The sequence below is a fragment of the Leptosomus discolor genome, chromosome 1, assembly GCF_034619465.1.
Source record: "Leptosomus discolor isolate bLepDis1 chromosome 1, bLepDis1.hap2, whole genome shotgun sequence".
NCBI classification, from domain to species: Eukaryota; Metazoa; Chordata; class Aves; order Leptosomiformes; family Leptosomidae; genus Leptosomus; species Leptosomus discolor.
In genome coordinates this window covers 146,441,909-146,466,428 of record NC_141391.1, presented here as the reverse complement: position 1 = coordinate 146,466,428, position 24,520 = coordinate 146,441,909, and the positions used below count along the sequence as shown (strand labels likewise).

Sequence of the window (24,520 nt, the reverse complement as noted above, 5' to 3'; positions counted from 1 at the left end):
AAGATCTGTCGTTGAGGCTTTTTACTGTGTTGAACAATGCTTGTTTGTGCTCTGGTTTTGCAGCAGTGACTCCTGGAACAGCTCAATTCTGATGACAATCACGAAGAGCAGGTCCTTCTCCACCTCCTATGCCATGTCTTCTACCAACCATCTGAATGCCAAAAGGCAGAGCCGGCAAGGTGAGTGGGCATCCGTGGCACTGTCAGCCTCACTTAGCTGCTTCCCCATGGCTAGCACATGCAGCTGCTTTTGATCTCTGTCCAATCTGTGTCCTTTCATATTTTTCCATCAATATAAATATAATTATTTCCTCTATTTTTGAAAAAACAATGGCTTAAAATCCTATAGCTCATAGTGGTGCCATTGTAAATGTTTTGACTGTTATGATTTATAGAGGTTAGTCATGATGTGGTGCCGCAAGTGCGATACTAAATTCTGTAGTAATTTATATCCATGTAATTCCCTTGACTACAACAGGGCTGAGAACAGAATGTTTTCTATGACATTTGTTAGATTAACTGTCTGTGTATATTGCCTGACTGAGATTTCCTGAAGCAAAACCTGCATAATGCCATTTGGAGCTGTAGGCAGCAACTGACCCATCTTTTGCAAACAAATACAAGACAAAGCCATTGTAACTCAGAGGTCTGTCTCTGTGTGTTCATTATTGAGAAAGTCCAAGTAGTTCTTAATGATTTTTAGAGATGAGAAATATGAGGCTTTTTACTCAGCTTTTTGTGCCTTTGCAAAATGACTCCTGTTTTAACTGAGGGAAAGAGGGTGACTTATTAATTGATGATGAAATGTGCAACGTGACAGCTACGAAGCAGTCTTAATCCACAGTAACGTGGTTCTCTTCCCTGTACAAATGCAGGATAATGTTTACCCCTGCTTTAACTTGCAATTTGAAATGAACACAAGGCCTGCCTTACTTAAATAAGACCATTTTTTTTTTCCCAACATGGAGTAATGTTGGCATAATTTTACTCGGAGATACCGGCCACCCAGACATCAGATGGAAATTGATAGATGCCTGAGGTCTGACATCAGAACAGTCAGAGAATCCCAACTTAGAGATGGGTTTAAAGATATGGCTGCACAATTATTCTGCATATCTAGCCCTGTCACATCACATCTCCTTTTCAAACTGAAGAGTTTATTTAATCTCCTTTTGTACAGAAGCTGCTTTGTTATACCACAGTGAAGATTAAGTAACACGATACTGTCTTAAAAGGTAATAGGCACATAGGCAAATGAATAAAATTGAACCTGGAAAATAATGGAAATGTAGTACCAAGAATCTAGGAATTTATTTTAGAACAAAACAAATCCAACTTAGGCTTGTGAATTTTTTAGAGATTAACCCATTAACTTCAGAGAGGTGTGTGTGTTTGTATAATATTTTACACTTGGAGAACAAGACTTATCAACGCCATGAGTCAGTTTTACATTTAGTCTCTTCTGCTTCCAGAAAGTGTTCGTAGTCATCTCTGTTGCCCAGATAAATGAGCTCCCTCGTGATGAACAGAGAGCTCCATTCCTTCACAAGCAATTCCTAATGGCTGATTGACAGGACTAAAAATTTTGGCTCAGCATTTTATGCAGAAGATGGGTATTTTGAAGTTTTAGACTGTTTACAATCATGAATTTTTAATTACCATTTGTTTTCATGTTCCAACTAAAGAATTGCTTCAATTTGCACTAGTTAATACAAATCAGATTTTTATATATTAGTTCTATTGGCAAAATGTAATAGTTTTTGGTAGAAGTTGCTCTAGTAAAATCTGTTAATCTGTTAATTTACGAAATGTGTGTTCAATTATGCATTAGAAATTAGCATTTTAAATTACTGCTAGCTATACCTATTTTGGCAAAACTGAGGTAAACTCAAGTGTTTTCATATGTAATTTCACATCACATTGAAGTTACTGTTTTATTTCTTCAACACTGCACATGTGCATAAGTTCTGGAGGATCTAAGCAGATGGATGTACTTAAAATTCTCCCTATATTGTTATTCTTCTCTTATCTTGATTGTTCAAAATTCCTTGCTGTAGCAAGACATGTTTTCTCTCACTTTTGCCAATTAATGGTTAAAAGTTGGATTATTGAAAATAGATTTGCATTTTTCTGGTATTTTTTTCTTTTTTTTTTTTGTTACCTACCCTGGAAAATTACTCTTCTAAAAAAAAAAAAAAATCACAGCCAAACGTGTTTCAAGAGACAGAAGCCCAGGCTAGCAGTAGAAAGCCAGCTGTGATTAGAAACTTTATTGTGAAAATTGCTGTTTAAATTCCCAAGACTTACTTTGAATTGTTGAAAGATGACCATATACGTTGTATTCTCTTAACTGTCATGACAATTACCTGGTAACGTATAGCTCAAAGATAGATAATAATCCAACTAAATCCCCTGTGCAACTAACAGACTGCAAAATGTTTTTAAAGACATATTTTTGTTGGATGGAAAGCAGATATCTCAAAGGATTAGTAAATGTGAAACAGAAGCTTTCTGTGTTTTAAAGCAATTTCCATATGTCATGGCCATCTGATAACTTTTTAATTGCTCTAAAGGCTGTAGGGTTCTGATCTCAAGACTAACATAATATCCTAGTTGCAGTTATTGAATTAAGACAGTAATACATAGCACATGTTTGCTGAAGAAATAGCCTAATCAAAACTTAGGAGATGTTGGATATCTCAAAATTACAGTGTAGTAACTGTCACAGATTATTTTTAACTCTTGGATTGTCAACAGTAAATCATATTTTAAGCTCATATCACAGTAAGTTGTTATCAGGAAGAACCACTGGACGTGTACACATATATCCTGCAAGGTTAGTATTGCATAAACTTAGATCAACACATTGCCTTATTCTAAGACAATTTTTGTATCTGGAATGAATTTAGATAGTGAGCACAATTCAAACATAAAACCATGTAAAGTTCCTAAGGTCTTTATATCATTTGGCTTTGAAGATGAAGAGGTAAATGAAGTGGGGCTGAGTTCCTACAAACTTTAGAACAGGAGTTAAGTAAATTTACATGCATTCCCTTTTAAGATAGATTATTTTTACTCCTCTGCACTTGATTGTGAATGGGACCTTTTTGTCTGAGACTAGAAAATGTAAAGTGGATTCAAAAAGAAGGTGGCACTTTGTCTTAAACCCTGGACTGTCTGATGCATTTCTTCTTGGCAGTGGTGCTTAGATAGAATACGGGGGAGAGAGAACTACATCTTGCTAGTGTTCACACATGTGGATATCGGCAGCTTCTGATCCACTAGCTCAGGAGTACAATACCATGTGGTACAGGTAATTGTCGCAAGTGTCTCATAGTGAGCAACAGATACTGAAAAATAAACTCAAGCTGCACAAGATCAAGGCCAAAATCTGTGAGGAATGTGGAAATGGCACCATAAGTGCAGTATTTTATAGTCATGCAAGGTATGACTACTAAAAATTGCTTTTTTGGTTTATTGCTAATCTTCACACATGTAGAAATTCAAATTTGCTGGGAATATGTGCAAACCTTTCTTGTTCCTGCTTTGCAGTTGGAGGCAGTGAAGCAAAGAGAAACTGCAGATGAGTCTGGGAACTGCCTGTTTGGAGTTTGGTGTCTCTGTCACTAGAACATGTTGATACCAGTAGTCATGACATTACCGCATGCCTTTCATTTCACGCCTGCCAGTTAGTGCATCCTGCTCAACAGGGAGAATATGCTTTGTATTTTGAGCCAGATCTTCAGCAGGTAGAAGTGGCTGGTATTAATGGAGCTTCATCTCTTTCACAGCTGTGGGCTTGGCTCTGAGTGGAGGAGGGTTTTCTCTTATTTTTCCATTTGGAAGCTATGCTGGTACCTGCTCGTCTCAAGAGGAGTATTTCTGCACAGTGAACTCATACAACCATCTGCCATTTCTGTTAAGTGACAAGACTCTTCTCTTCTCTTGCCAGGTATCCCGCCAAACGTTTCACCTCTCACCTCACCGTGCCATTCACCGATTCAGGGGACACCTGCCACAAGTCCTACCGGGAAAACATCTTCTGTATCATTTCCAGACTCTACAGATGTTGACACCAAGCAAGGCTTAAAGCCGCACAAAGTCTTAACTTCTACTCAGAGTGCACCTAGCCTGTCAGACCCCATTATCAGCCCCTCTGTCATCTGCAGCAGGTAAGATTAGTAATTTGACATGCGCTGGAATCATTTCACATTGTTCTCATAAATAAGCTCTTCTGGCCCACATACAAGTTTTTGTGATCTGCTGCGCTATTCATCAAAAACTTGCAGATCCCCAAGTTGGATTTCATGTTAACAACCTGTGTTTGTCTTGCCATACCATTAACGTGAACAGTCACAGGTCACAGGCCAAGTCTTTCACAGCAGGCACCTGACATTCGATAGAAAAATCTGACTGCTAGGGTTTAAAAAGCTGCTGGCCTGTAGCCTTCTGATAAAGATGTGCCAACAATGCCTGAAGACTACGTAATTTTGAGCACTCTCTCAGGAGTGGATCTTGTCCTCTCTAGGCAGTCAGGTTAAGTAGAATTGGGATTTTTTTCAGCTGCAGCTGAGTTCTTTCTACTGCTAAGAGTTGCAATAACACAGTTTAATTTCATGCTTTAAAGTAGCAAATTATTAGATTATGCAGACCTGCTCTGCAAAATCAGCATTTTGAAAAGAAAGTTGTTCTGCTTAGCTTCCAAAAGGACTCAGTGCTAAGTTAAGATTACCGGAGTTTGCAATATGTGTTCAGTTCAGAATAGTGGGAAACACTGGTATTTAGAAGCCTGTTCCAGTGCTGTTTCAAGGTTACCTTACTCATTAGATGTTACTTTTGGTCATAGTAGTGAGTGATTTGTGATTATTGGCTAGCCAGCAGATAGCGCGTCATCTGAAGCTTGCTTAAATGTTATCAAGTTTGACTATCTTTGGAAATAGTTTTTTGTTTCCAGCTTCAGTCACGTGAGTGACTTTGGATGTGTCTTGGTATGCTGTGTGCAGGGCTAGGAAGCGGGTGTAAGAAAGTCAAAATTGAGATTGAGAGTTTGCTCAAGGGAGTCATCCTCACTGGGGTTCAGACTAGGATTCTGACAGGCTTTCAAGACATACTTAGGTGACTAAATAGAAACTAAGTGCTTTTAAAAGTTTTCCAAAGGTATTGCAAAACTGGGACTTGCACGGATTCATGTGAAATGAAAACTGTATTACACATAAGAAATACACCATAAAAGTGCTACTGTCTTACTAAAATGTGCCTTTATTACTACTTCAACAAAATGTTATTACTGTAACTAGTACCAATTATTGCTGGAAGCTTTCTATTAAAGAGAACAATTAACAGTTGCATAAAAAATGACCAAAAAATAATCAATGTAAGGTTGGTGTAGATAGTAATTAAATAGATTTTCTTGATATGTGTAGACTTTGATTTCCATGTAATCATTGATAAAATGCTCATTAGCTTTTATGTGGCTACTGTCTTATGTGATCTATGTAGGTTGCATAGCATATAGAGGTTCTTAATTTCCTTCTTTTCAAAGGCTTAGACTGTGCAAGCGTTACAAGTATTTACATTGCTAGCATAGACTTTGTTGATTATTTGAAACAAATACATTGTTTGAAATATTATGGTGTAATGACTGCTAATAGAATTGGCATCCACTGTTACTAATAGTCACTGTTCTTTTAACATCCACTGAAAAATCATGAGCACTGTCATGTTTCTAGACATTAGTATATAGAGATGTCATAGCCACAGATACAAGCCGAACCAACAGCACATAAATAAGGCGCCCCTTAGTAATGTCAGCACAATTTAAAAAAAAAAAAAAATAATAAAACCCCAAACAAACAAACAAACCCAAACCAAAAAACAAAAGAAAAGAAATTAAATGGCTAAGACAAGCTGAGAGAGTTAAATTAACAAACACTGCGAATAAATCTTTTAATGTTTGAGCTTTCACATTGTAGATTGCTAGTCTCCATGATATGGAATCCCCTACATTTACTGGCAAAAAACCTGCCTTGCGAAAAACCTGCCTTGCTAGGAAATAATACCAAGCCAGCAAACCTCTGCCTCAACCAAACCTATCCCACAACAACAACAAAAGAGGAAATAAGCTCATAAGCTCTTTATGGGTTCAGTGTTTTAAATCAGATCCTCCCAGGCAGTGGCATCAAGACAGCAGGTTTACTGTACCTTTTTTTTTTATTTACAAAGTCAAACGTGGTAGGTTAGCAGAGTTTGAAAACTGCATTAAACAAGAATATACACCAGGCAATGCTGTTAAAATAACTTGTAAGTAATCATTTTTAATTCTGCTTAGTGGATGAGGCAGGAATCCTGTGGAAAAAATGTTAAACAGTCCTGTGATTAAGAAGTACATTATAATGCCTGTGCATGAAGGTGATTGAGTTAAAGTTGCATGGGCACGTTTACTTCTGACATTGAGCAGATTTCAAGTGTTCTACTAGGTTGCTCAGTAGTAGTTTTAATACAGTGTTTTATGTAGACCATACATATTAAATCCGTGTGAGTTTGCATATGTTCTGGAAATAAAGAGGTACACTCGTACTGACGCAAAAGCCTTGTAGCATTACAACCAACCAAAGGCACTCTTTTACATTTACATTTTGGCTTGTTGGCATTGACCTTATGGAAACCACAAAGAATGTGGGACAGAGAAATGAATACCTTTTTGTCATGTTGTTTATAAACCTGAATGGTACAAGATTTTTTTGCTTGGCTATGCTATATGCATAATTGTATATAGATTTATATTTTTATTTAAAATTATTTCAGGAATTCATTATGTTTGCAGGGCATACCAAGGTCCAGAATATGTTTTGGATGACCCAGTCAAAAGCCATCTGGCATAGGAGTTCAGCCATTTTTATATGGCAAACTTACATTGGTGCAAAGTTTCTAGTACAAAGTTTGACCTATCAAAATGATGTTTTAATAGTTGCTTTGCAAAGGCTGTTATATATGAGATATGCCACAAAATACTGACTCAGACCAAAGAAAGAAACGTTAAAATATCTGGTTTTCATGGACAGATATAATGGTACTAAATAAGGCATCAGGTTTAAGTTGTCTCATGTTTTCATGGTGTATCATTGTTCCTTCAGGCCCTAGACTCAGTCGTATTGGGACGTTGTAATTTGAAATGTTCCTGCTGGTATTGAATTCACATGTAGGGCTTAAAGGGCACCACACACAAGGAATAAAGTATTTTAATGGAAGGGAAGAGCCAGTCATTTGGAAAGGCCATGATATTGTGATCCCTCCCACAGTGTCTTTCTGTTCTGAGAATGATGAGGCAACCTGTGTCCTCTAGTTTCTTTGCTAAATGTCTGGATGCCAGATCACTCACCTCATGTTCTGTCCAAAATGCCCCCTTGTTTCTGATGTACTTGGTATGTTGTCAGTGAAGTAATGGCAAAATACCTTTTACCTCCTTAATAGGAACATATTGAAGTTTTAAGCAAGTAAAGGACAGTAAAGCCACATCATGGCTGTTCAAATTGAATTATATAAGATTGTATGGCACTCTGGCACATTTTCATCATTTAAATTCATGTTTATAGGGCATCTGTAGTACAAAATCAGGGGATTTTTCTGTGCTGATAAACTTAGAGAATAAAAAATTCATTAAAAAAGATAAAACCGTATGGTGTAGGTTTACTGTTAGCAACACAAATTTAATGGTGGTAGCCGGTTAATCCAGGGTCTCTTTGTATTTTTGTCTTTTTACATTCCTGTCTTCCAATAAAACTTCAGCTCGCTCTTGTAATTTTGTCTGGAGAGTGCACCCTGTACCGTAGCTTGTACTGTATGACATAATCTTACACTGTCAGCAGGAAATCATTTTACATAAGACTGTCTAATGCACACGGTTCTTTATATTGTGCATGTTTCTTGATGTATTTCAGCTGTGGCAGACCCTATAACCAAATAGAAGCTGATGATGGGACACTAGATAGAAATGATGGTACCACACACACCCTGAACAGAACAGGTAATTCTTTGTCCATCAAAAACTCCTCATCCTTTAAGATTGAGTATTCATTCACTGAAAGGGCGGATATGCCTGTCTGTCACAAAAGGACAAAATATGTAGCTGAAACCGTACCAATTGTCTTTGAGGCTCCTTTCCTTTTTTATGTACAACATGTGCAAAATGCTAATGAAGAACAGAGTTAAAATATAAAGGAAATGTGTTTTCCCTCATCTAACCTAGTCAGTTCAAGTAATGGTCTTCAAAATTTTTCTCACTCTTCAATCCCTGATCCCATTTTTTATACTCTGCAGGGTATATGTTTTAATGCCTTTGGACAGATTGTCCGACTTTGGACCCAGCCAAGCAGCACATATGTATTATGAGTCAGAGATCCTGTTGCTATTATTCGGAAGGTCACAGGATGACTTTCATGCAATCCTTGCTGTTCATACAACAAGCTTTGTGATTTGTGTTGTAGATGATCCTGCGCAAGCCACTTCTGACTATGAGACCAACAATAGTGATAGCAGCGATATCGTACAAAATGATGATGAGACAGATTGCTCCAAGGAGCAGACACGGAAGGGATCCGTCTGTAGGACATACGCGCCTGAAACCATCATTCTGCATCCCTTGATACCACCTGAGGTAGCTTGTTTAAGTTCCACTCACATGATAGACTCAGTGTATACTGATACTGGGGGGGGAGGGAACAAAACAAAAAAAAACAAAAACAAAAACAAAAGAACCCACAAAAAAACAGACTAACAAAAAACCCCAGTTCTCCACAAAAAAAAACCCTTAGGGCTGTCTACATATTGTGATCTTGGTTTTAAGCAACAATTGCGGTAGTCTCCTACCTTGCAATAGGAGGATTGACTTTCAAGAATTGAAAGGAACCATTGAAATGTCTGAGAGCTGCTAAGCACTGGCCACTTGTGAAACACTAACCATCTATTTTGATGAATAAATATAAGTTTATGACTCTGGCATTAGGCATTTCTGAAATGTTTGGCTTCTGTGTTAGCGTTGCCTTTAAAGGGAATGGATTGGGAGGAAGAGAAATTACCTTCTCAGACTACTGGTGTGGTATGTAGTCTTCCTGTTCAGCCAGTTCATCTTCTCAGTGGCCTTGCAATCTTGGCTAATATAGACAGTGGTCCTTATTTTAAAATAAATTAACAGTTGTCTGAGGGTGCTGCGTGATATTATTGTTGGTGTATGTCTTGAACACAAGAACATTGCAGCAGGGCTGATCTTCTCACAACTGCTGCATTCAGCTGTAAGCTTTATTGAAATGTAGAGGGAAAGCTTTGTTTAGTTAAATTTTCCACAGCCTGTTTTACAACAGAATTAGTAAGTTTAAGATGCCATGAGCTCTTGAAAAATTATTGTAATTTGTTGGAGTTCTACAGTTTCTTAGTAATAATGAAATTCGAGGAAGTATACAGGGAGAAATATGAAAGGAGGGGCACAACCCATCTTTTATTTGCAAATCTTGAAAAACAGGTAGGTTTCAGTTCAAGAAGTACAAGTCTTCATTTGGACCAAGCTCCATTAGCCATGTTAGATTGTGGTGAATGGGCCCTGAGTGCTTTTCCCTCTGTACTGCAGCAAATTTTACAATGAAGAAGACAGACTCCCTTGGAAATGAATGAATGATTCCCATGAATGAATGAAGGAATGTTTCTCATGGATAAGTTCAGAGACTGATGTTTCGTATAAAGAATTTCTTATATTCATTCAAGTGAAACAAATTATAAAGCAGAATGACTAGCTGCAGGGCTGGTAGAAATGGGAACATCTCCACTGAGCTGAGTAAAGTACCATCGACTTAGAGATGATGCTAATGTGACCTTGCATAATTTTTTCCATGAGTTGCTTGACAGAACTAAAATTCCTCTTTTTTCTGATTTCCGGCATAGGACAAGCCTGTACTTGCTCCTGAGCCTCTGGTTATGGACAACTTGGATCCCCTGATGGAGCAGCTGAATAGCTGGAACTTCCCAATCTTTGATTTGGTGGAAAAAATTGGAAAGAAATGTGGTCGGATTCTCAGTCAGGTAAGAAGGATATCTTGTCTGCAATGGCTGGCTAGATTATTGACAGATCTAGACGAAGTAGTGTTAAGACTCATTGTCCTTACAAGCTGGTCGTCCAATGAATTGTGATCCCTGCTACCGCTGACAATATGAACTGCATCTCATTACATTCATTATTTTAAAATGTCTATATTTAGTAATTTAAAAATGTGAAAAAAACACATCCCTATTTTACCTGCTGCTCTCTGCCAATGAGTTTACATGAATCTTTCTGAAGATTCTCTTCTATCTGCTGCCACTCTTTATGACAGAGAAGAAAGTTCAGCCAAGAAAGTGATTATGGAAGTGACATTAATTGTGCTGGGTAGAGATGGGCTGAACTTTCTTCTCCGTTATGCCTCTTTTCCTGGCATACTGACAAATTAGCCATTTTTTCTTAAAGAAGTATTGAGATTTATTAAACAGGAAAGGCAAGTAGTTCTTATTATTTAGGAATGGAAGGGAAAAAAAACGAAGAGAATCTGACTGATCTAGTATCACTTTACAAGGCATTCTGTAGTAATGAGTGCTGGAAAGAAGAGATTATGTTAATTGGTATATCGCCCCCCCCCCCCCCCCCCCCCAACACAGAGGTTAGTGTGTCAGGCAGATCTCAGTGCAACAAGCTCCAGAGAACGCGGTATCAAATCTTGGTCCCTTGGTGGTTAACTATTATTCGACTAGATTAAATTATCCAGTGGTCAACCAGGAAAACCATGGTATGAATTCAAATTTATCCTGTGGTCTGCCTTTTATTGTTCTGTAGCTTGGCAATTAACATGTACGTTTAACCAGCCTGCCAGCTCTCTAGGTTAATTTTAGAGAAATAGGCAAGCTATGGCTGGATGTGGATATTGATATAAATTCAGTGATGACCACCAAGACACTTTTGCACTAGACAGTGAGTATGTGTTTAAAATGCTCTTCTAGATCATATTGGTCATGTTGTTTTCTGATAGCATAGAATCATATTAGAATGATAAATGAAACATAAAGAAAAACAGAACTCTCTTTTTAATGGCATAACCAACAGTTTGGATGAGCCAAAATGTGTTCTGGTTTTATGTGGGTACCTCAACCAGTTGCATGGAGTTCTGTACCTCTCAGGACAATGCCCTTGTGCCTCTCTGTGTTTGCAATAAAGCTCCACACTGTTTCCCAACATCTGCTTTTTGCATAGGTTCTGAGCGTGTTATCCATTTTGCAGTGCCACAAAATGAGGCCTGTGAAACAAAATAAAGAAGCTTAAATAAATAATATTTGTGATCAAAATTCAACATTGTCTGCAACAGCTGCTTGTAGTAACTCCCACTCCCTAAGAGCAGACTGTAGCAAGTTCAACCTTGTTCATAAAAACACAGATCCTTTAGTTCTTTCTCTCACCTACTCAGATGTTGTTAACAAAGTTATTTTCACAAATAAGAGAACTAAAATAAATAAATCTTTTTCTACAGTGAAAAGTATTGTCTTTTTCTTGTATAGTTTTAAAATCCTTGGATATTATAAACAAAGGACAACAAAGGCTCTAATGATTTATTCTCTGTATTTTGCCATTAAATGGACTCATCCATTAAAAATAAGTAAATTAACAAGCTGAATTAACTGTGTTTGCCTTGCTAGTTTAAATTTATGAGATGGAACAAAGCAGAGTTGACACGTGCCTCTAGGGAAGCATTCAGTTTCGAAAGCAAATGCTGGCTTAGCATCTTTAAAGCTGCTTGAGATGTCGGTTTCTTCTTTTTGGAATGTTAAATTGATTTAGACATATAAAAAGACCTCAAACCAGTCAGCGGCCATAAAAGCATCTGTGCAACTACAGTGGCAAGCACTCTAAATGTGGCACTAACAAATATGCATGATAGGGGTTAGAGAGGAATTTACATACCAGTCTCATTTCAGAAAGGAACAGCAGAGCTCTCCAACTGAGTTGATGCTTCACAACAGGCCGTAAAGTTAGAAATGTCTTCTGTCACACTTAACACTCTTGCAGCTCCTATAAAACTAAAACCTGTGGAAGAGAAACTCATTTGCCTTGGAAAGCAAATAAAAAGAATAGGCTAAAGTCAAGGTCTCTCTCTAGCTTTTATTACTGGGCCCATAGAGACAAGAAATGCTGGTGGTGCTCCTTATGCTCTCAGTACACGAGCAGCATTGAGGCGGGGTGGCGTCATTGCGGTGCCTGTAAGTTGGTCCCTGCATGTTGCCAAGAGGAATGTTTGGTCGTCTTGTCATCATGCATGGCTTCTGCAGAGAGAAACTCTAGCCATTATATGAAGGAGTGAGGGAAGTCAGTCCTTGGGGGATTCCTGGGGTCGTCATAGCGGCCCTTGTGAGGAATTGTGTTTGTCAGAGCCAGAGACCGGGTGCCAACAACTTAAAAGAAACACATGTTTGAAGAAAGCAAATACAAGAGACAAAAAAGAAGTGCAAGAGGGTTACCTGCAAACAACAAGTAGGGAAACTAACCTTACAGAAACCTAAACTTTGCACGTGTCCTCCAACGAAAGCCGTTTATGTGTGCCTGCAATACCCAGGAGAGGAGCTACATGCCAATAACGATTCTCATTTCTAAAACAGCTTCCATTAGGAATCATTCGGGAGGAGTGCTTGTCCTTCTTCAGGCAGCAGCGCCGCAAGTATCTGAGTTATAAATGATTCATTCAAGCATTAGCAGTTCTTGCAGAAACAAGCAGAAAATGGAGGCTGGAGGGAAGAGGCAGCGTGGAGCACCCACTGCCAAGCGCCTGGCAGCCATCGGAGTTTCCTTGGGCTTGTCCCTGGCAGCAGGGGCTGCACTGTGGCTGTGAGGGCACCATGCTCAACCTGTGGGATTCTAACTCCCAAGGAGCTCATGAAGCAGCACGTGGTTTGGGAAGGAAGGACTTTAAAAGACAGAAGTGTTTACGAATGATTAATCCAGAGCAATGAGTAAACAAAACAGCAGTTTTTCTTTTTTTTTTCCTTTTTTTTTTTTAATGAAAGAATTTAGTTAGTTGACTTTCTGGAAGACATCAATGCCCTTTTTTCCTCTTTCTGACCTGTCCTTACCCCTTCCTCCTCCCCATTTGCTTAGAAAGAGAGGAAGAAAGAAAACATTACAAAAATATCCAGGTGACTGGCTTGGCTGTTATGCTTTCTAATGGCCTCAGAGAATAGTGCCAGCTTACTCCCAGGTCACGGGGAAGAGCTGTCATTCATATCCGCCACAGTCAACTTCACTACTTTTCCACTGCTAATTCCCGCCCCCCCCCCCCTAAAATCCAAGGGGTGAAAAAACATGCTTTTATGGCATGGTTTATTTAAGATACTTGTCCAGTATTTACAGTGTATTAAGATACCTATCCAGTATTTACAGTAAGGTTTGGTCCTGCAGAATAATATTTTCATGCTTCCTCTTTTTATACAGAGATATTTTGCTGGAAATATGAAGCTTACCATTCAGTGATCTAAGACTAGAGTGTAAAATACCTCGTCCCTCTGTAGGTGAAAGTTTGGATCACAGATGATTTACTTCAGCCGTGATTCCAGATGGATAAACAAAATTCTATGCAGTTTCTAATCCAAATTACACATGAAGTCAGTGTCTTCACTCTGCCTGTGTACAGGAGGATCCCATGGGGTTTTCAGAGAGTAAAGTTTTGTCTTCTACATGCCCTACCTTTTGTTCTAAGCTCATGTCTTCCAGAGCACTGTAATTCAGTAGTTCCTTAGCTCCTTGAACTTTTCACTTTATGGCCAACAGCCATGGTCACAAAGAGGAATGACCACCAGCAGTGATTTTTGACTGCATTGCTAGTGGCACTTGTACAGTTATGGTAGGAACAGAAGTAAGAGCTGGGGCCACCATCAGAACCCCATTTGTCAGATGTGTCTCATTAGAGGGGCATCCCGGATGGTGTCAGACACCACACAGCCTGTCTCTGCATCATCACTGCATGTTGTGGTGCTTTGCCAGAGTTAGTTCACATGCAGATTTTTCCTGGTAGGGAATGACTAGGAGGGGAGGGGGGGGGAGGGGAATATCATCATGCTACAAATTGGCATCCTTTTTTTTTATTCTTACTGTAAAAATCAACAGTGGCAGGACATTTGAAGTTTATGTTCATTAAACTTCAGGTGCAGCTCACAGGTCCCAATTTCTGTACACAATATTCAGAAAGAAACGGGTGTGGATAGCTGTTTGATTTACATTCGTCTGTAAAACACAAAACATAATTTGTAACAATTCCTTATCAGTATAGCACTCATCATTCCAAATGTGCTTCAGATTGCTTAGCTCTAGGCAGATCATTACCAGACAGATGGCATCAAAAGGACAGAATTTAGCTAACAGCAGTAAATAAATAAAGACACTGAAAGGCTTTAGGGTCTGATTTGTGAAAGAAGTGAAAAGGCCAGGCAATAATTTTACTATGTCCCATTGTTCTGTGTGTCAAGTTCAAACTTGTCTTCAAAAGTGTCCATTTGGCAGCAGCTGCTGTCTGCGTTCCTGAGCACCCCTCTCTCCTGAACACCCCCTCACTCACCCATCGCGTTCTCCTTTCCAATACATCCTCTCCTGGATGTCTACAGTCATTTTTCCATACAGGAACACTTGGAGCTTCCTAAGCTGCTTGCTGCTCTGAAATCCCATTGGAGAAGTCATTTATGCCATTTCACTTCCAAAATGGGGGAGAGGGAAAGGAGATATAAAGCATGGGATCCCAATGTTTCTCTGCTTTGGTCGTTCCTTCACTTTTTCCCTCTTTTTCTGGGAATCGATTTGGCATATGGAAGCTCCTTGGAGAAGGTTGTGGGGAAATCTTTCCCAAGACACTGAAGACCTCTGGATATCTTCTTTATTTGTGTGTGTTTCTGAGGTGCTTGCAAAATTTGGGGGATCCATGTCCCTGAAGGGAAGATAACATCTGGAAGGGTGTAATGAAGGAATGAGGAAGACCGTTCGGTACTAATAGCTTGTCTGTTTGGCTGTGTAGCCACATCCCTATGGAAATACAAACAGCTGCAGCTATAACTGGATCAGCTATACTTGAGAAAATACGAGGAAAGAAGGTTTTAATGGGGTAATTCGGCAGAATGATTTTTATATCTAATTTTTAGAGATTTTCCAGTCTATTTAGCAGCATGGTTGTTTTGGTTTTTTTCAGGTGTCATACAGGCTTTTTGAAGACATGGGGCTGTTTGAAACATTTAAAATACCAGTGAGGGAATTTATGAACTACTTTCATGCCTTGGAATGTGGATACCGAGAGATACCTTGTAAGTAAAAATTCCCAGCAGATAACAATGCTTCTGTAAAGTTTTGGATATCTTCCGCACACTTTGTTATTGAAGCCTTTCTTCTCTCATTATAACAGCTACTTTTATTCTTCTGAAATGTCACAACCAAAAGGATGGCTCTCTAGTCAGAGGCTAGTGCTGGCCTGCAGCCTCTTGTCTTTTTTTCATTGCATTTAGTGTTTCATGTTGTTTCATAATAATGAATGGCAAATTCTGTGCAAGCCTGAAACCATATAGAGCTAGTATAGGTACAAAGAACTATTTCCTGATGATACAAGTGTACCTCAGTGCCTCAGCTGGATTTTATTGAAACATTTCCCCCCATAAGCAATTTGGATTTTTACACAGTGGCAGTGTTATGCTGCCTTCAGAGATGAGCTTTGTAAAGCAGAACAAATATGCCAAGTAGATGAGGGCATCCTGTTCTTCTGCAGCTACAGCTCAGCTGATATTTCTCAGTGTGAATCATTTATTCACAGAAAAACCTGCTTTCAGTCATCCCCAAAGTATTTACTAATTCAAATCAAATTTACCAAACTGCTTCAACTGCAAAAGGCTCTTTTTTTCCAGGAGAGAGGGAGTTATTACCCCCTTTAGCTGGCAGATAACCCCAGTGTTGAGGAATATGTGACACCCAGTTTTCTCCCACCTCCCAGAAAAACATCTGAAACATTGGTTTAATAAGTCATACAGTCTCTCTCTCAAAATATTAAAAATCAATTGGAACAGCCACAGTGGGAAGGATTGAAGGAAAGCTACCTCAAAATGCCTCCCAGACAGGTGGTTTGGACTCTCTTCTGGGAATATGAGAGACCAAATTTCAAATCTTTCCTTTTGTTTGAACCTGATCAGGGATTTGAAGCAGCAGATTATATAGCCTGAGGAGGTTATATGTGGATGTCCCACAGTCTGTCTGTCCTGTTGGATCCATTCCTCTTTGTTTAAAACATTTAACTGTTCATAGAGTCTCAGAAATTTTTATGAATCTAGCCCTTCATTTCCTTCATTTTCCTTAAGTGTGTTTTGTTTTAGTAAAGCAGAATATTTTGTCTCATATAAAATAAATTTACCTTCCAGTTTTTCATTTCTGTGAAGGGATAAAAACCAAAGCAACTTATTTGGACTTCTTTCTTCTGGTTGTTGAGCTGAAATACGGGTTATTCGCTCAAAACTAATGGTAACTATGCCAGCTGGATTAAATCAGTACAAGTTTCACAAGAGGCTAATCCAGCCTTTACTCCTGAGAAAAGCATTAGACCCCTGTGCAGGGCCATCCTCTAGGTTTTGTGTGAAGAGATTAGTGTCTCAGGAGAGGTGTTCTTAGTACTTTGAGGAAGGCAGAGGAGAGGAGACTCCTTCTTTGTTTTACTTTCTTCTTTCCAAAACTAACCATTCCTACGCTGCTTACTGTTTTGCTGTTAAAAATTTCAGCTAGTGATCACTAACAAGTATTTAAGGAGAAGGTCACAGGGAAGACGGAGAGGTAAGCAAGGGGAAAATAAAAGGGCCAACTGGCATGACATCATGCTCACGTTTAGTGAGTAAGCAAAGTAATTGCAAATTGTGAATACAATAAACCTTTCTGTGTTACACCCATCTGCCCTTGGCGGGCACGATGCTGCCGGGTTTAGGCATACACAAGGCAGGCAGTTGCCTCAAGTACTGGAGTGTAGGATCAGCAAGATGGTGCGCCCTACTCTGCCAGAGCCAGGGAAATGCAGGCTGGCAGCTGCTGCCCCACTGATGGTAGGGGTTAGAAATGTGAGCTCAGCAGTGCTGCTCTGGGTGGGGCAGGTGGCTGTTCCCAGCAGGAGCAGGCATTATCCATCCCCGAGCGTGGCAAGAGGGCAAATATGGCTCTCCAGGGTGCTTTCTCCACCCCAGGTCTTCTCCTTTCTTCCTCTTCTCCCATAGAAGGAGCAGCCTTAGGTTGAAGTTCTGCTTTGGCGCTGAGAAACCCTCCATCAGCTGCACACTGCCTATCTTTAGGATGCAGCAGGTATAAAATAAGGTTGTTTACACATAGTCCCTTCTACTCCCCCAGAGTACAGAGGTTTTTTCACCCCTAATGAGTGAAACTTATTACTTCTTTGAGAGGACTTCTGGACTTGAGTATTGGTAACTTTTCCTAATTAAAAGGTTTCCAGTGTTATCCTGATTCTTGACCATTACTCTCCTTAATATAACCTAGTTCTTCACCTGTTCACATCATCCTTGTTCCAGTAGTTGGTTTGCCAATGAGACACACATGACTGATTGGCATTACCAAGGTGTCTCCCACTAAGATGTCTGATTACGTAGAGATGTAGCCAGTTACTGTGAGTTTTACAGATGAGGGTGACCCAGCAGTGGAGCGCCACATTTTTGTGCTTTGTCTGCTGAAATGCGTCTTTCCAGAACTGCAGCAGCAGTAATCTAGCCACAGATTATAATTCACATTAGCAGATTTCATTGTGTTTAGCCAGTCATTGTAGAAGACACCTGTGCTCTGCTCAAAATTAGCCTGAATCACAAGCTGAAATGCTTGTCCTTCAGTGGTTTAACCCCAGATGTAAGCTTTGGTCCTGGTGCAGCAAAACATTACCCCTCTTTTCAGCATAGTGGTTGCTTTTTGCTAGTGTGTGTTTAGACGATGCTTTGTGCTGAACTAGCATGTGCTTCTTTTTCAGCTAGTTATGTTGATTGCGGGATAGTTTATCTGGCCTTGCAGGATTAGGTGATACGAGCCTTGGGGTGACTTTTATTTCTCATTTCTGCAAAGAGAGCTTGCAGTAAGCCAGAGTACAGGATCCAAGGCCTGAACTCTTATCCCTGGCCAGAAAACTGCAGAAAGAACCTGCTTTTATTGTGCAGTGTGCACATATCCTGAGTTTGATTTTTTTTCTGCAGTGCAGCTGCTAGCACAGCACCTAAATTTGCTCAGAGTCAGGTAAGTGTAACCTGCCTTGTATTTAGAAGCTAGGTGAAATCTGACTAGCAAATTGGAGGTTAACAGTGCATATTCACCCAATGGCATTTAATTAGCTAAAGGCACCCACTGGAGTAAAGGACTGGAGCTGGTAGCATAGGTTAGGCTCCTTGTTTAACACTTTTTTTGCAAAGTTTCCTACATTGCAGATGCCACTGCTTCTCTGCTGTTTTCTCTTTCTTGACTGGTGCGAGACATACCATTGAATGTGCTTCAACTTTAGTAAAAGAACTGAGCATTTACAGAATACAGCTATTTTTCATACTTGTGATACTGTTTGGTTTGTCTCTGCTCAATTGGCTGCCGGGCAGTACCCACTAGATGGTGCTGATTTCCCTCTGTCGGAAATATCCTTCACGTTTAATAGCAGGGTCATTTGGTTTATATCACAGATCACAACCGAATCCATGCAACTGATGTTCTACATGCCGTTTGGTACCTTACTACTCAGCCCATCCCAGGACTCCCAACTGTGATTAATGATCACGGGTCAGCAAGCGATTCAGGTATATTTAAATGCGCAAATGTATGTGTTGTATTTTTCAAGCTTTTGTCATGAAATTTGCTGTAAGAAAGCCAACAATTGAGGATTGCATGCAGTACTTGTTATTATATAGACTTCTAAGTTCAGTAGCACATTAAGGTATCTTTGTGTAACTTCGAAAAGAATGGAATTGGTCCTCCAAAACCTAGTACTTTACTAGGTTTGTGAATGCAAGCCTTTGAGGTCACCCATAACAACAGCTGTTTGCTACCATTTGATTTTTACAATAGGTTTTTTTTTTTTTAGGAAAACAGTATTGGTAGTGCTTTTCAGCACTGCTCCAGAAGGAATGTAGACTTCTAAATTCTCAAACCCTGCATTGTTTTGCTGTTACAAAACCACTGGGGCATGCAGGTAGTGCCGAGCACTTGCTGCTGCTTGGCTGCCATGAAGCGTTCCTTTGTCTTTCCTCACTGTCTCCAAAGAAAGAGACCTGTGTCCATTTTGCAACTAGTTTGCAAGACCACTCATCTGCTCTTTTATGATTGCTCCTTACAGAAAGCTGTTCTTACTATGTCTTTATATTAACTTCTCCAGGTTCAGCTGTAGCAACTAGAGGACCTGTCTGTATTTTGTGGGAGTTCTGAGGGAGTTACTGGAAAAGCAGGAGTTTGTTCCACAGAAATCACTTCTATTTCTGCTTTTTTTGGTGGTGTTTGTGTGGCAAATACATACCATTTGTGAAACTCTTGAGGATGTTTTGGTGGGGTGGGAAACATTTTTATTCCTGGAAAATTTTATTAGCAAGGGTTGTTGGGGGCTTTGTAGGTGGAGTGAAATGGGTGGACTGAAAGGGGTTGAGTTTGGGGGCTTTTTGGTGTTTATTATTTGAAAGACATTGTTCAGCTGCATGTAAGATCCATTCAAGCAGACTAAATTAGCAAAGCGTCTCACTCAGTATCTGCCTCTGACAGGCATGTTCAAGCTGCTTCAAAAAGAGGTTGCTAAGAGGATTATCAGCAAAGATCCAAGGTCTAGGCCTTTGGATTGGAAAACATGCACCGTAATTGAGTTAATAAATGCTAGTCCGTTGCTTTGAGGACTGTCAGTGTCTCATAGACTAACCTATACAGTGAAGCAATTAGAGGAAGGAGTGGAAAGATCGAGTTACCCACAAAGCTCCAGCATGGCCATGAATCCACGGCTTACTGCTCATAACTTACAGAGCTTGAGAACAAGCTCTGCTGGATGAGTGGAAGGTCCCCAGTTGGGATCAGAATTTGTTGCTTTCCAGTTGTGTGCCTTATTGCACTGGATCATGTGCACAGTATGAGAAAGCATTGAGGTCAGGATGCGTTTACTCTTCTGTTATGTATTGTAAATTTGCTCCTTCTCTTCCTACTTTGTTGCTTCTATCTGTTACAGTAAGTCACTGAAAAAGTGGTAAGGATTTATTTATTTCTGCTCAGATTCTGACAGTGGAATCACTCATGGACATATGGGTTATGTATTTTCGAAGACATACACACCCACTGATGACAGCTACGGATGCCTAGCTGGAAACATCCCTGCCCTTGAATTGATGGCTCTTTATGTAGCTGCAGCCATGCATGATTATGATCATCCAGGAAGGACCAATGCCTTTTTGGTAGCAACAAGTGCTCCTCAGGTAAATAAATCTCAGGCAGCGTTGCTGTTAAGTTTGGAAGGTCTTTGGCAACAATTTCTCCTTGCCACTGGTGCCTGTGGCTTCCATTAAGCGTAAGTCTACCAAACATTTTGGAACAGCTTATCAAAGTGACAGAAATAATCACTTCACTTGGGGATTACCAGTAAGAGTCTTCTTATACACTCTCAATATCCTCAGTTAGTAGAGCTGTTAAGAAAAGTACTGATAAAATGTCTTAGTGAAGGAGAAGCTAGTGCTCTGCTGCTTGACAGAGTGTCTATAACTGTGAAATAAGGGAAGAATTATTCTACCCTATAAGGCACAGAAAGATTAAAATAGAATTAAAAAACACCTTTATAGTTGACAGTGCACCATGCTAGTTAGTTTGTGCATGATCGTAATGTATTTTCTGTTGTTCCTACAGCATATGGGCAGCTGCAGTCTTTTATGAATATATTTTTACACTATGCATCTCTCGGAGTAGGGGTGTGCATGGAAATCTCAGTTTTATAAATGAAGAATTGAGACTTACTTAATTTACTGCCAATGCTGGGAGTTGAATTCAGCAATTCTGAGTCACTGCTTATTGGCTTAATTATGAGATCATCTCTCCTTACTTTACATAGCTGACCGGCCTGGCTTCAGCATACTGTGCTGAAAAATACTTCTATGCACAAGGAAAGAAAAAAAAAAGATAGCCCAATGGTGACAAGTTGAGTAGGGATGCAGAAATTCTAGATTTACTCACCAACTTGGATCCAGACTTCCTCTCTCACCAAGAGCAAGTCAGCTGAACTTGCTCTGTATCAGTTTCTGCCTATAAACTGATGGTAATACTTCTCATCCTCACAACATCTTTCTGTGATGGAGAACTTTGATACTCTGGCCAGGTAAATAGATTGATAGAAGACTTATGCGATCCTTAAATCAGTTTTTAAGAACTGAGTGCTATGGCTTTGTGGTTGTGGTAAACATCCACAAGGGAAGTTAGATGATTAGCCTTAATATATTGTCCCTAGCTTGAAAATAAATTAATGGGAAAAAATCAAATTATTCTCGTTATTTTTTGTGAGTTTCATTTTGATTTGTTGTTTGCTGTTTTTTAAAATCTGATATCACCTGAAATTTGCAGAACTTGTATTTGGCATCTATTTTTTTTCTTCTTTTTCACGAGAAGTAGTATCAGCTTACAGTAATGACAAAGTGCTGCTGTATTAAAAATCTGCCCTTAGGATTTGGGCCTGGGTGGCAGAATATATCGCAAATGCTTACTGTGCCGTTAGCAAGATGGGCTGTAAAGCCGAGTTGCTTCAGCAACCTGTTCTCTGGGGTTAAGAACAGATTCTATACTTTAGGGTAGGATTGAATTTTTTCATCTCTAGGTGACAGAAAAATGTAATTGAAGTGAAAAGCCACTGGAACATATGTATATATATTTGTGTAAAAAGTTACAAACCTTGTGTCTGTTTTACATAGCAGCCCGTTTCCAAAAGCTTTTATTTCCATAAACAAATTGTCAAAGGACGGAATGCTGCTGAAGTGGAAAGATTTCCTGGATGGTTGTTGTCCCCTAAAGTCCATTTTCTAGATCTTTCTTTAGTTTCTGAATGGAATTGCCATCACTATGAGAGTTATGCGTAAAGATTTAACCAATTTTGAGGTTTAGCATTGAGAAATCTGTCAGGCTGTGTGTGTGTTGTCAGGTCACAAACTGGAATTTCACTTGTTTCTGCGTTTGGAATCAGTCCAGTGTGGACAGAATTGCCAGGTACAAACACCAAAGATAGTAATCCCTGTTAAGTGAGGTTAGTTCTGAGAAACAGGGAAGCACACACCTATATTATATTAGCCATTAATTTGTGACCTGAAACAGAATAATCCATTGTCATATGATGCAGTTCAGTGAGGAACCAAAGACCCTTGAGCATGAAAGACCCAGATTTTCAAATCAGTCTTCCAATAACTCTCCAACATCACAACAATTCAGGTGTCTGCTATTAGTCCTGCCAAAATCATATCTTGAAACCTTGAGAAGTTCTTTTAGAAAAACCCAAACAAATCAACGAAACCTGAACCTCCCTCATGCATCATTCCCGCATCATTCTCATTTCTGCATTGCAGTGTCTCTTTTGCTAAGAGGTTTCTGAGCTTTCAGCTGCCCGCATTGCTTTCACAGGCAGTGCTGTACAACGACCGCTCCGTCCTGGAGAATCACCACGCTGCTGCTGCCTGGAACCTTTTCATGTCAAGGCCAGAGTACAACTTCCTGGTCAACCTCGACCACGTGGAGTTCAAGCATTTCCGCTTCCTCGTCATTGAGGCAATTTTGGCTACTGACCTGAAGAAACACTTTGATTTTGTTGCCAAATTCAACGCCAAGGTAAGAAGATTTGTTCTGGTTTCTGCTGTATGATCAGAAAAGATTGTGAGGCTCGGTAGCATCACAGTGAAAAGGCTAGAAAGGCTGCTGTGTTGCTCTTTCTTCTGAGTGTCCTTTTGGCAGCTGTAAAACATTCTGTTGAACAGTATTCTGGCACTTCTGTTATTTTTTACTTATTCAAATTTAGTGGCACAGCTTCTTTTCTTATATGTTTTTTTTCAGAAAGCGGTATAAGGCTAAGGATATGGACTATTTGGATGCAAGTCTCACTTACATCCTACTTTTCAACATTGTTTTCTTCTTCACTGGCAATTTAGCCCTGTTAGCAAAGCACTGAGGGGAAAAAAAATCAAAGATGTTACCAAGTTTCCACAATGGCTAAATACTTACTGTGAATTTTTATTTGTTTAATCCTGCTGTTATATTATCAAAGCCCAGAACTCATAACGATTTTGAAATTCTAATTTCAAATGCAATGAAAGCGTGATCTTTCTTTCCTACTTTGTTTCAAATGGGTAAACCCCAGAGAAAGATCACTAAAGTTCTTTCCTGCACACTCCGTTCAGTGAGTATAAAATCGCAACCCTGGGAAAACATTCTTAAAAATTATTTTATCCTCACTATTGGAAATCACCACCTATCAAGTTACTTCAATAAACTCCATCATCCATCAAAGCCATTGGCATGTTACCTAGATGATACCTGCCTTTGGTGCTGGTACTGCCTTCACATTCCTTGTGAGAGACACACCAAGCACCGTGTGTTTCTCATCCAGGACTAGGACCTCCTAGCTGGTTTGGTGACACATAAAATGTTTACTTGTGGCATTGCTTAGGATGGACCCGTATCCTGAAATTTTGAAGCCTCCAGATGTATGACTGCTTTTGTTTTCCATTTCCCTGTAACATCTCTCTCTTTGTTAGGCTGTAAAGAAAGGCCTTAAATTATGGTCCAGGGTAGACAGAGAACTCCTGTAGATCTGTAGAAGTCTGAACCTCCTCCTGCACCCCTGCTAGTCATCTCCCAAAACCTCTGGTAATATCGAGGGGGTTCTTTAGGTTTTAATTTTAAACTCTGGGGTCATTTTCACCAGCCGCATTTCCTCCTAAAGTATTGAACAATATTGACAGGTTCTCATCTGTCAGGACTACAATGACAATAAAGCACGAGAAATTAAAGCTGTCTGAATACATCCCTTGAATTTGACAGTTGGGACCAAAACCCTTAGTTCCATGAAGGCATGAAAAAAAGACAGGCTAAACCAGTGATTACTGTGCCTTTGTCACAGAGATAACTGTCTTAACTGTGGAAGAGGACAAGCTTGACCAAAGTACTAGACGTAAATTTTGGATATTGTAAACTAAATGTGTCTTAAATCTATTAGGCTGGACAACTGTAGGTGTAACCACTGTTGTAACCAAGCAAGATGATGCCTGAGACACTGCGGGTAAATAGGAGAACAGTTTGATGTATCACATCCTGCCAGCTCACTGTAGATTTGTAAGGACATCTGTTAACCTCCTTCTCTCTCCTTATTGCTTGAACAACCAAATGATCATGCATGGAATAAAAAGTGGAGGAGAAGGTGAACATATTAACCAATGCTTGTGGCTGAGCCTGGCTTTCCCAGAGTAATCACTGCCTTAAAAGATTA

At 39.6% G+C, this 24,520-nt stretch overlaps 1 protein-coding gene across 1 annotated transcript in view; it reads left to right on the top strand.

Annotated features, from left to right (window-relative positions):
- PDE3A (phosphodiesterase 3A) overlaps positions 1–24,520 on the top strand; it is a 253,910-nt gene that overhangs the window by 218,630 nt on the left and 10,760 nt on the right. The window contains exons 5-13 of the mRNA XM_086466846.1: positions 64–179; positions 3,952–4,171; positions 7,937–8,022; positions 8,483–8,652; positions 9,930–10,067; positions 15,233–15,344; positions 18,726–18,839; positions 20,287–20,486; positions 22,663–22,866. Coding sequence (XP_086322972.1) covers positions 64–179; positions 3,952–4,171; positions 7,937–8,022; positions 8,483–8,652; positions 9,930–10,067; positions 15,233–15,344; positions 18,726–18,839; positions 20,287–20,486; positions 22,663–22,866 — 1,360 coding nt within the window. The remainder of the gene's footprint in view (positions 1–63; positions 180–3,951; positions 4,172–7,936; positions 8,023–8,482; positions 8,653–9,929; positions 10,068–15,232; positions 15,345–18,725; positions 18,840–20,286; positions 20,487–22,662; positions 22,867–24,520) is intronic.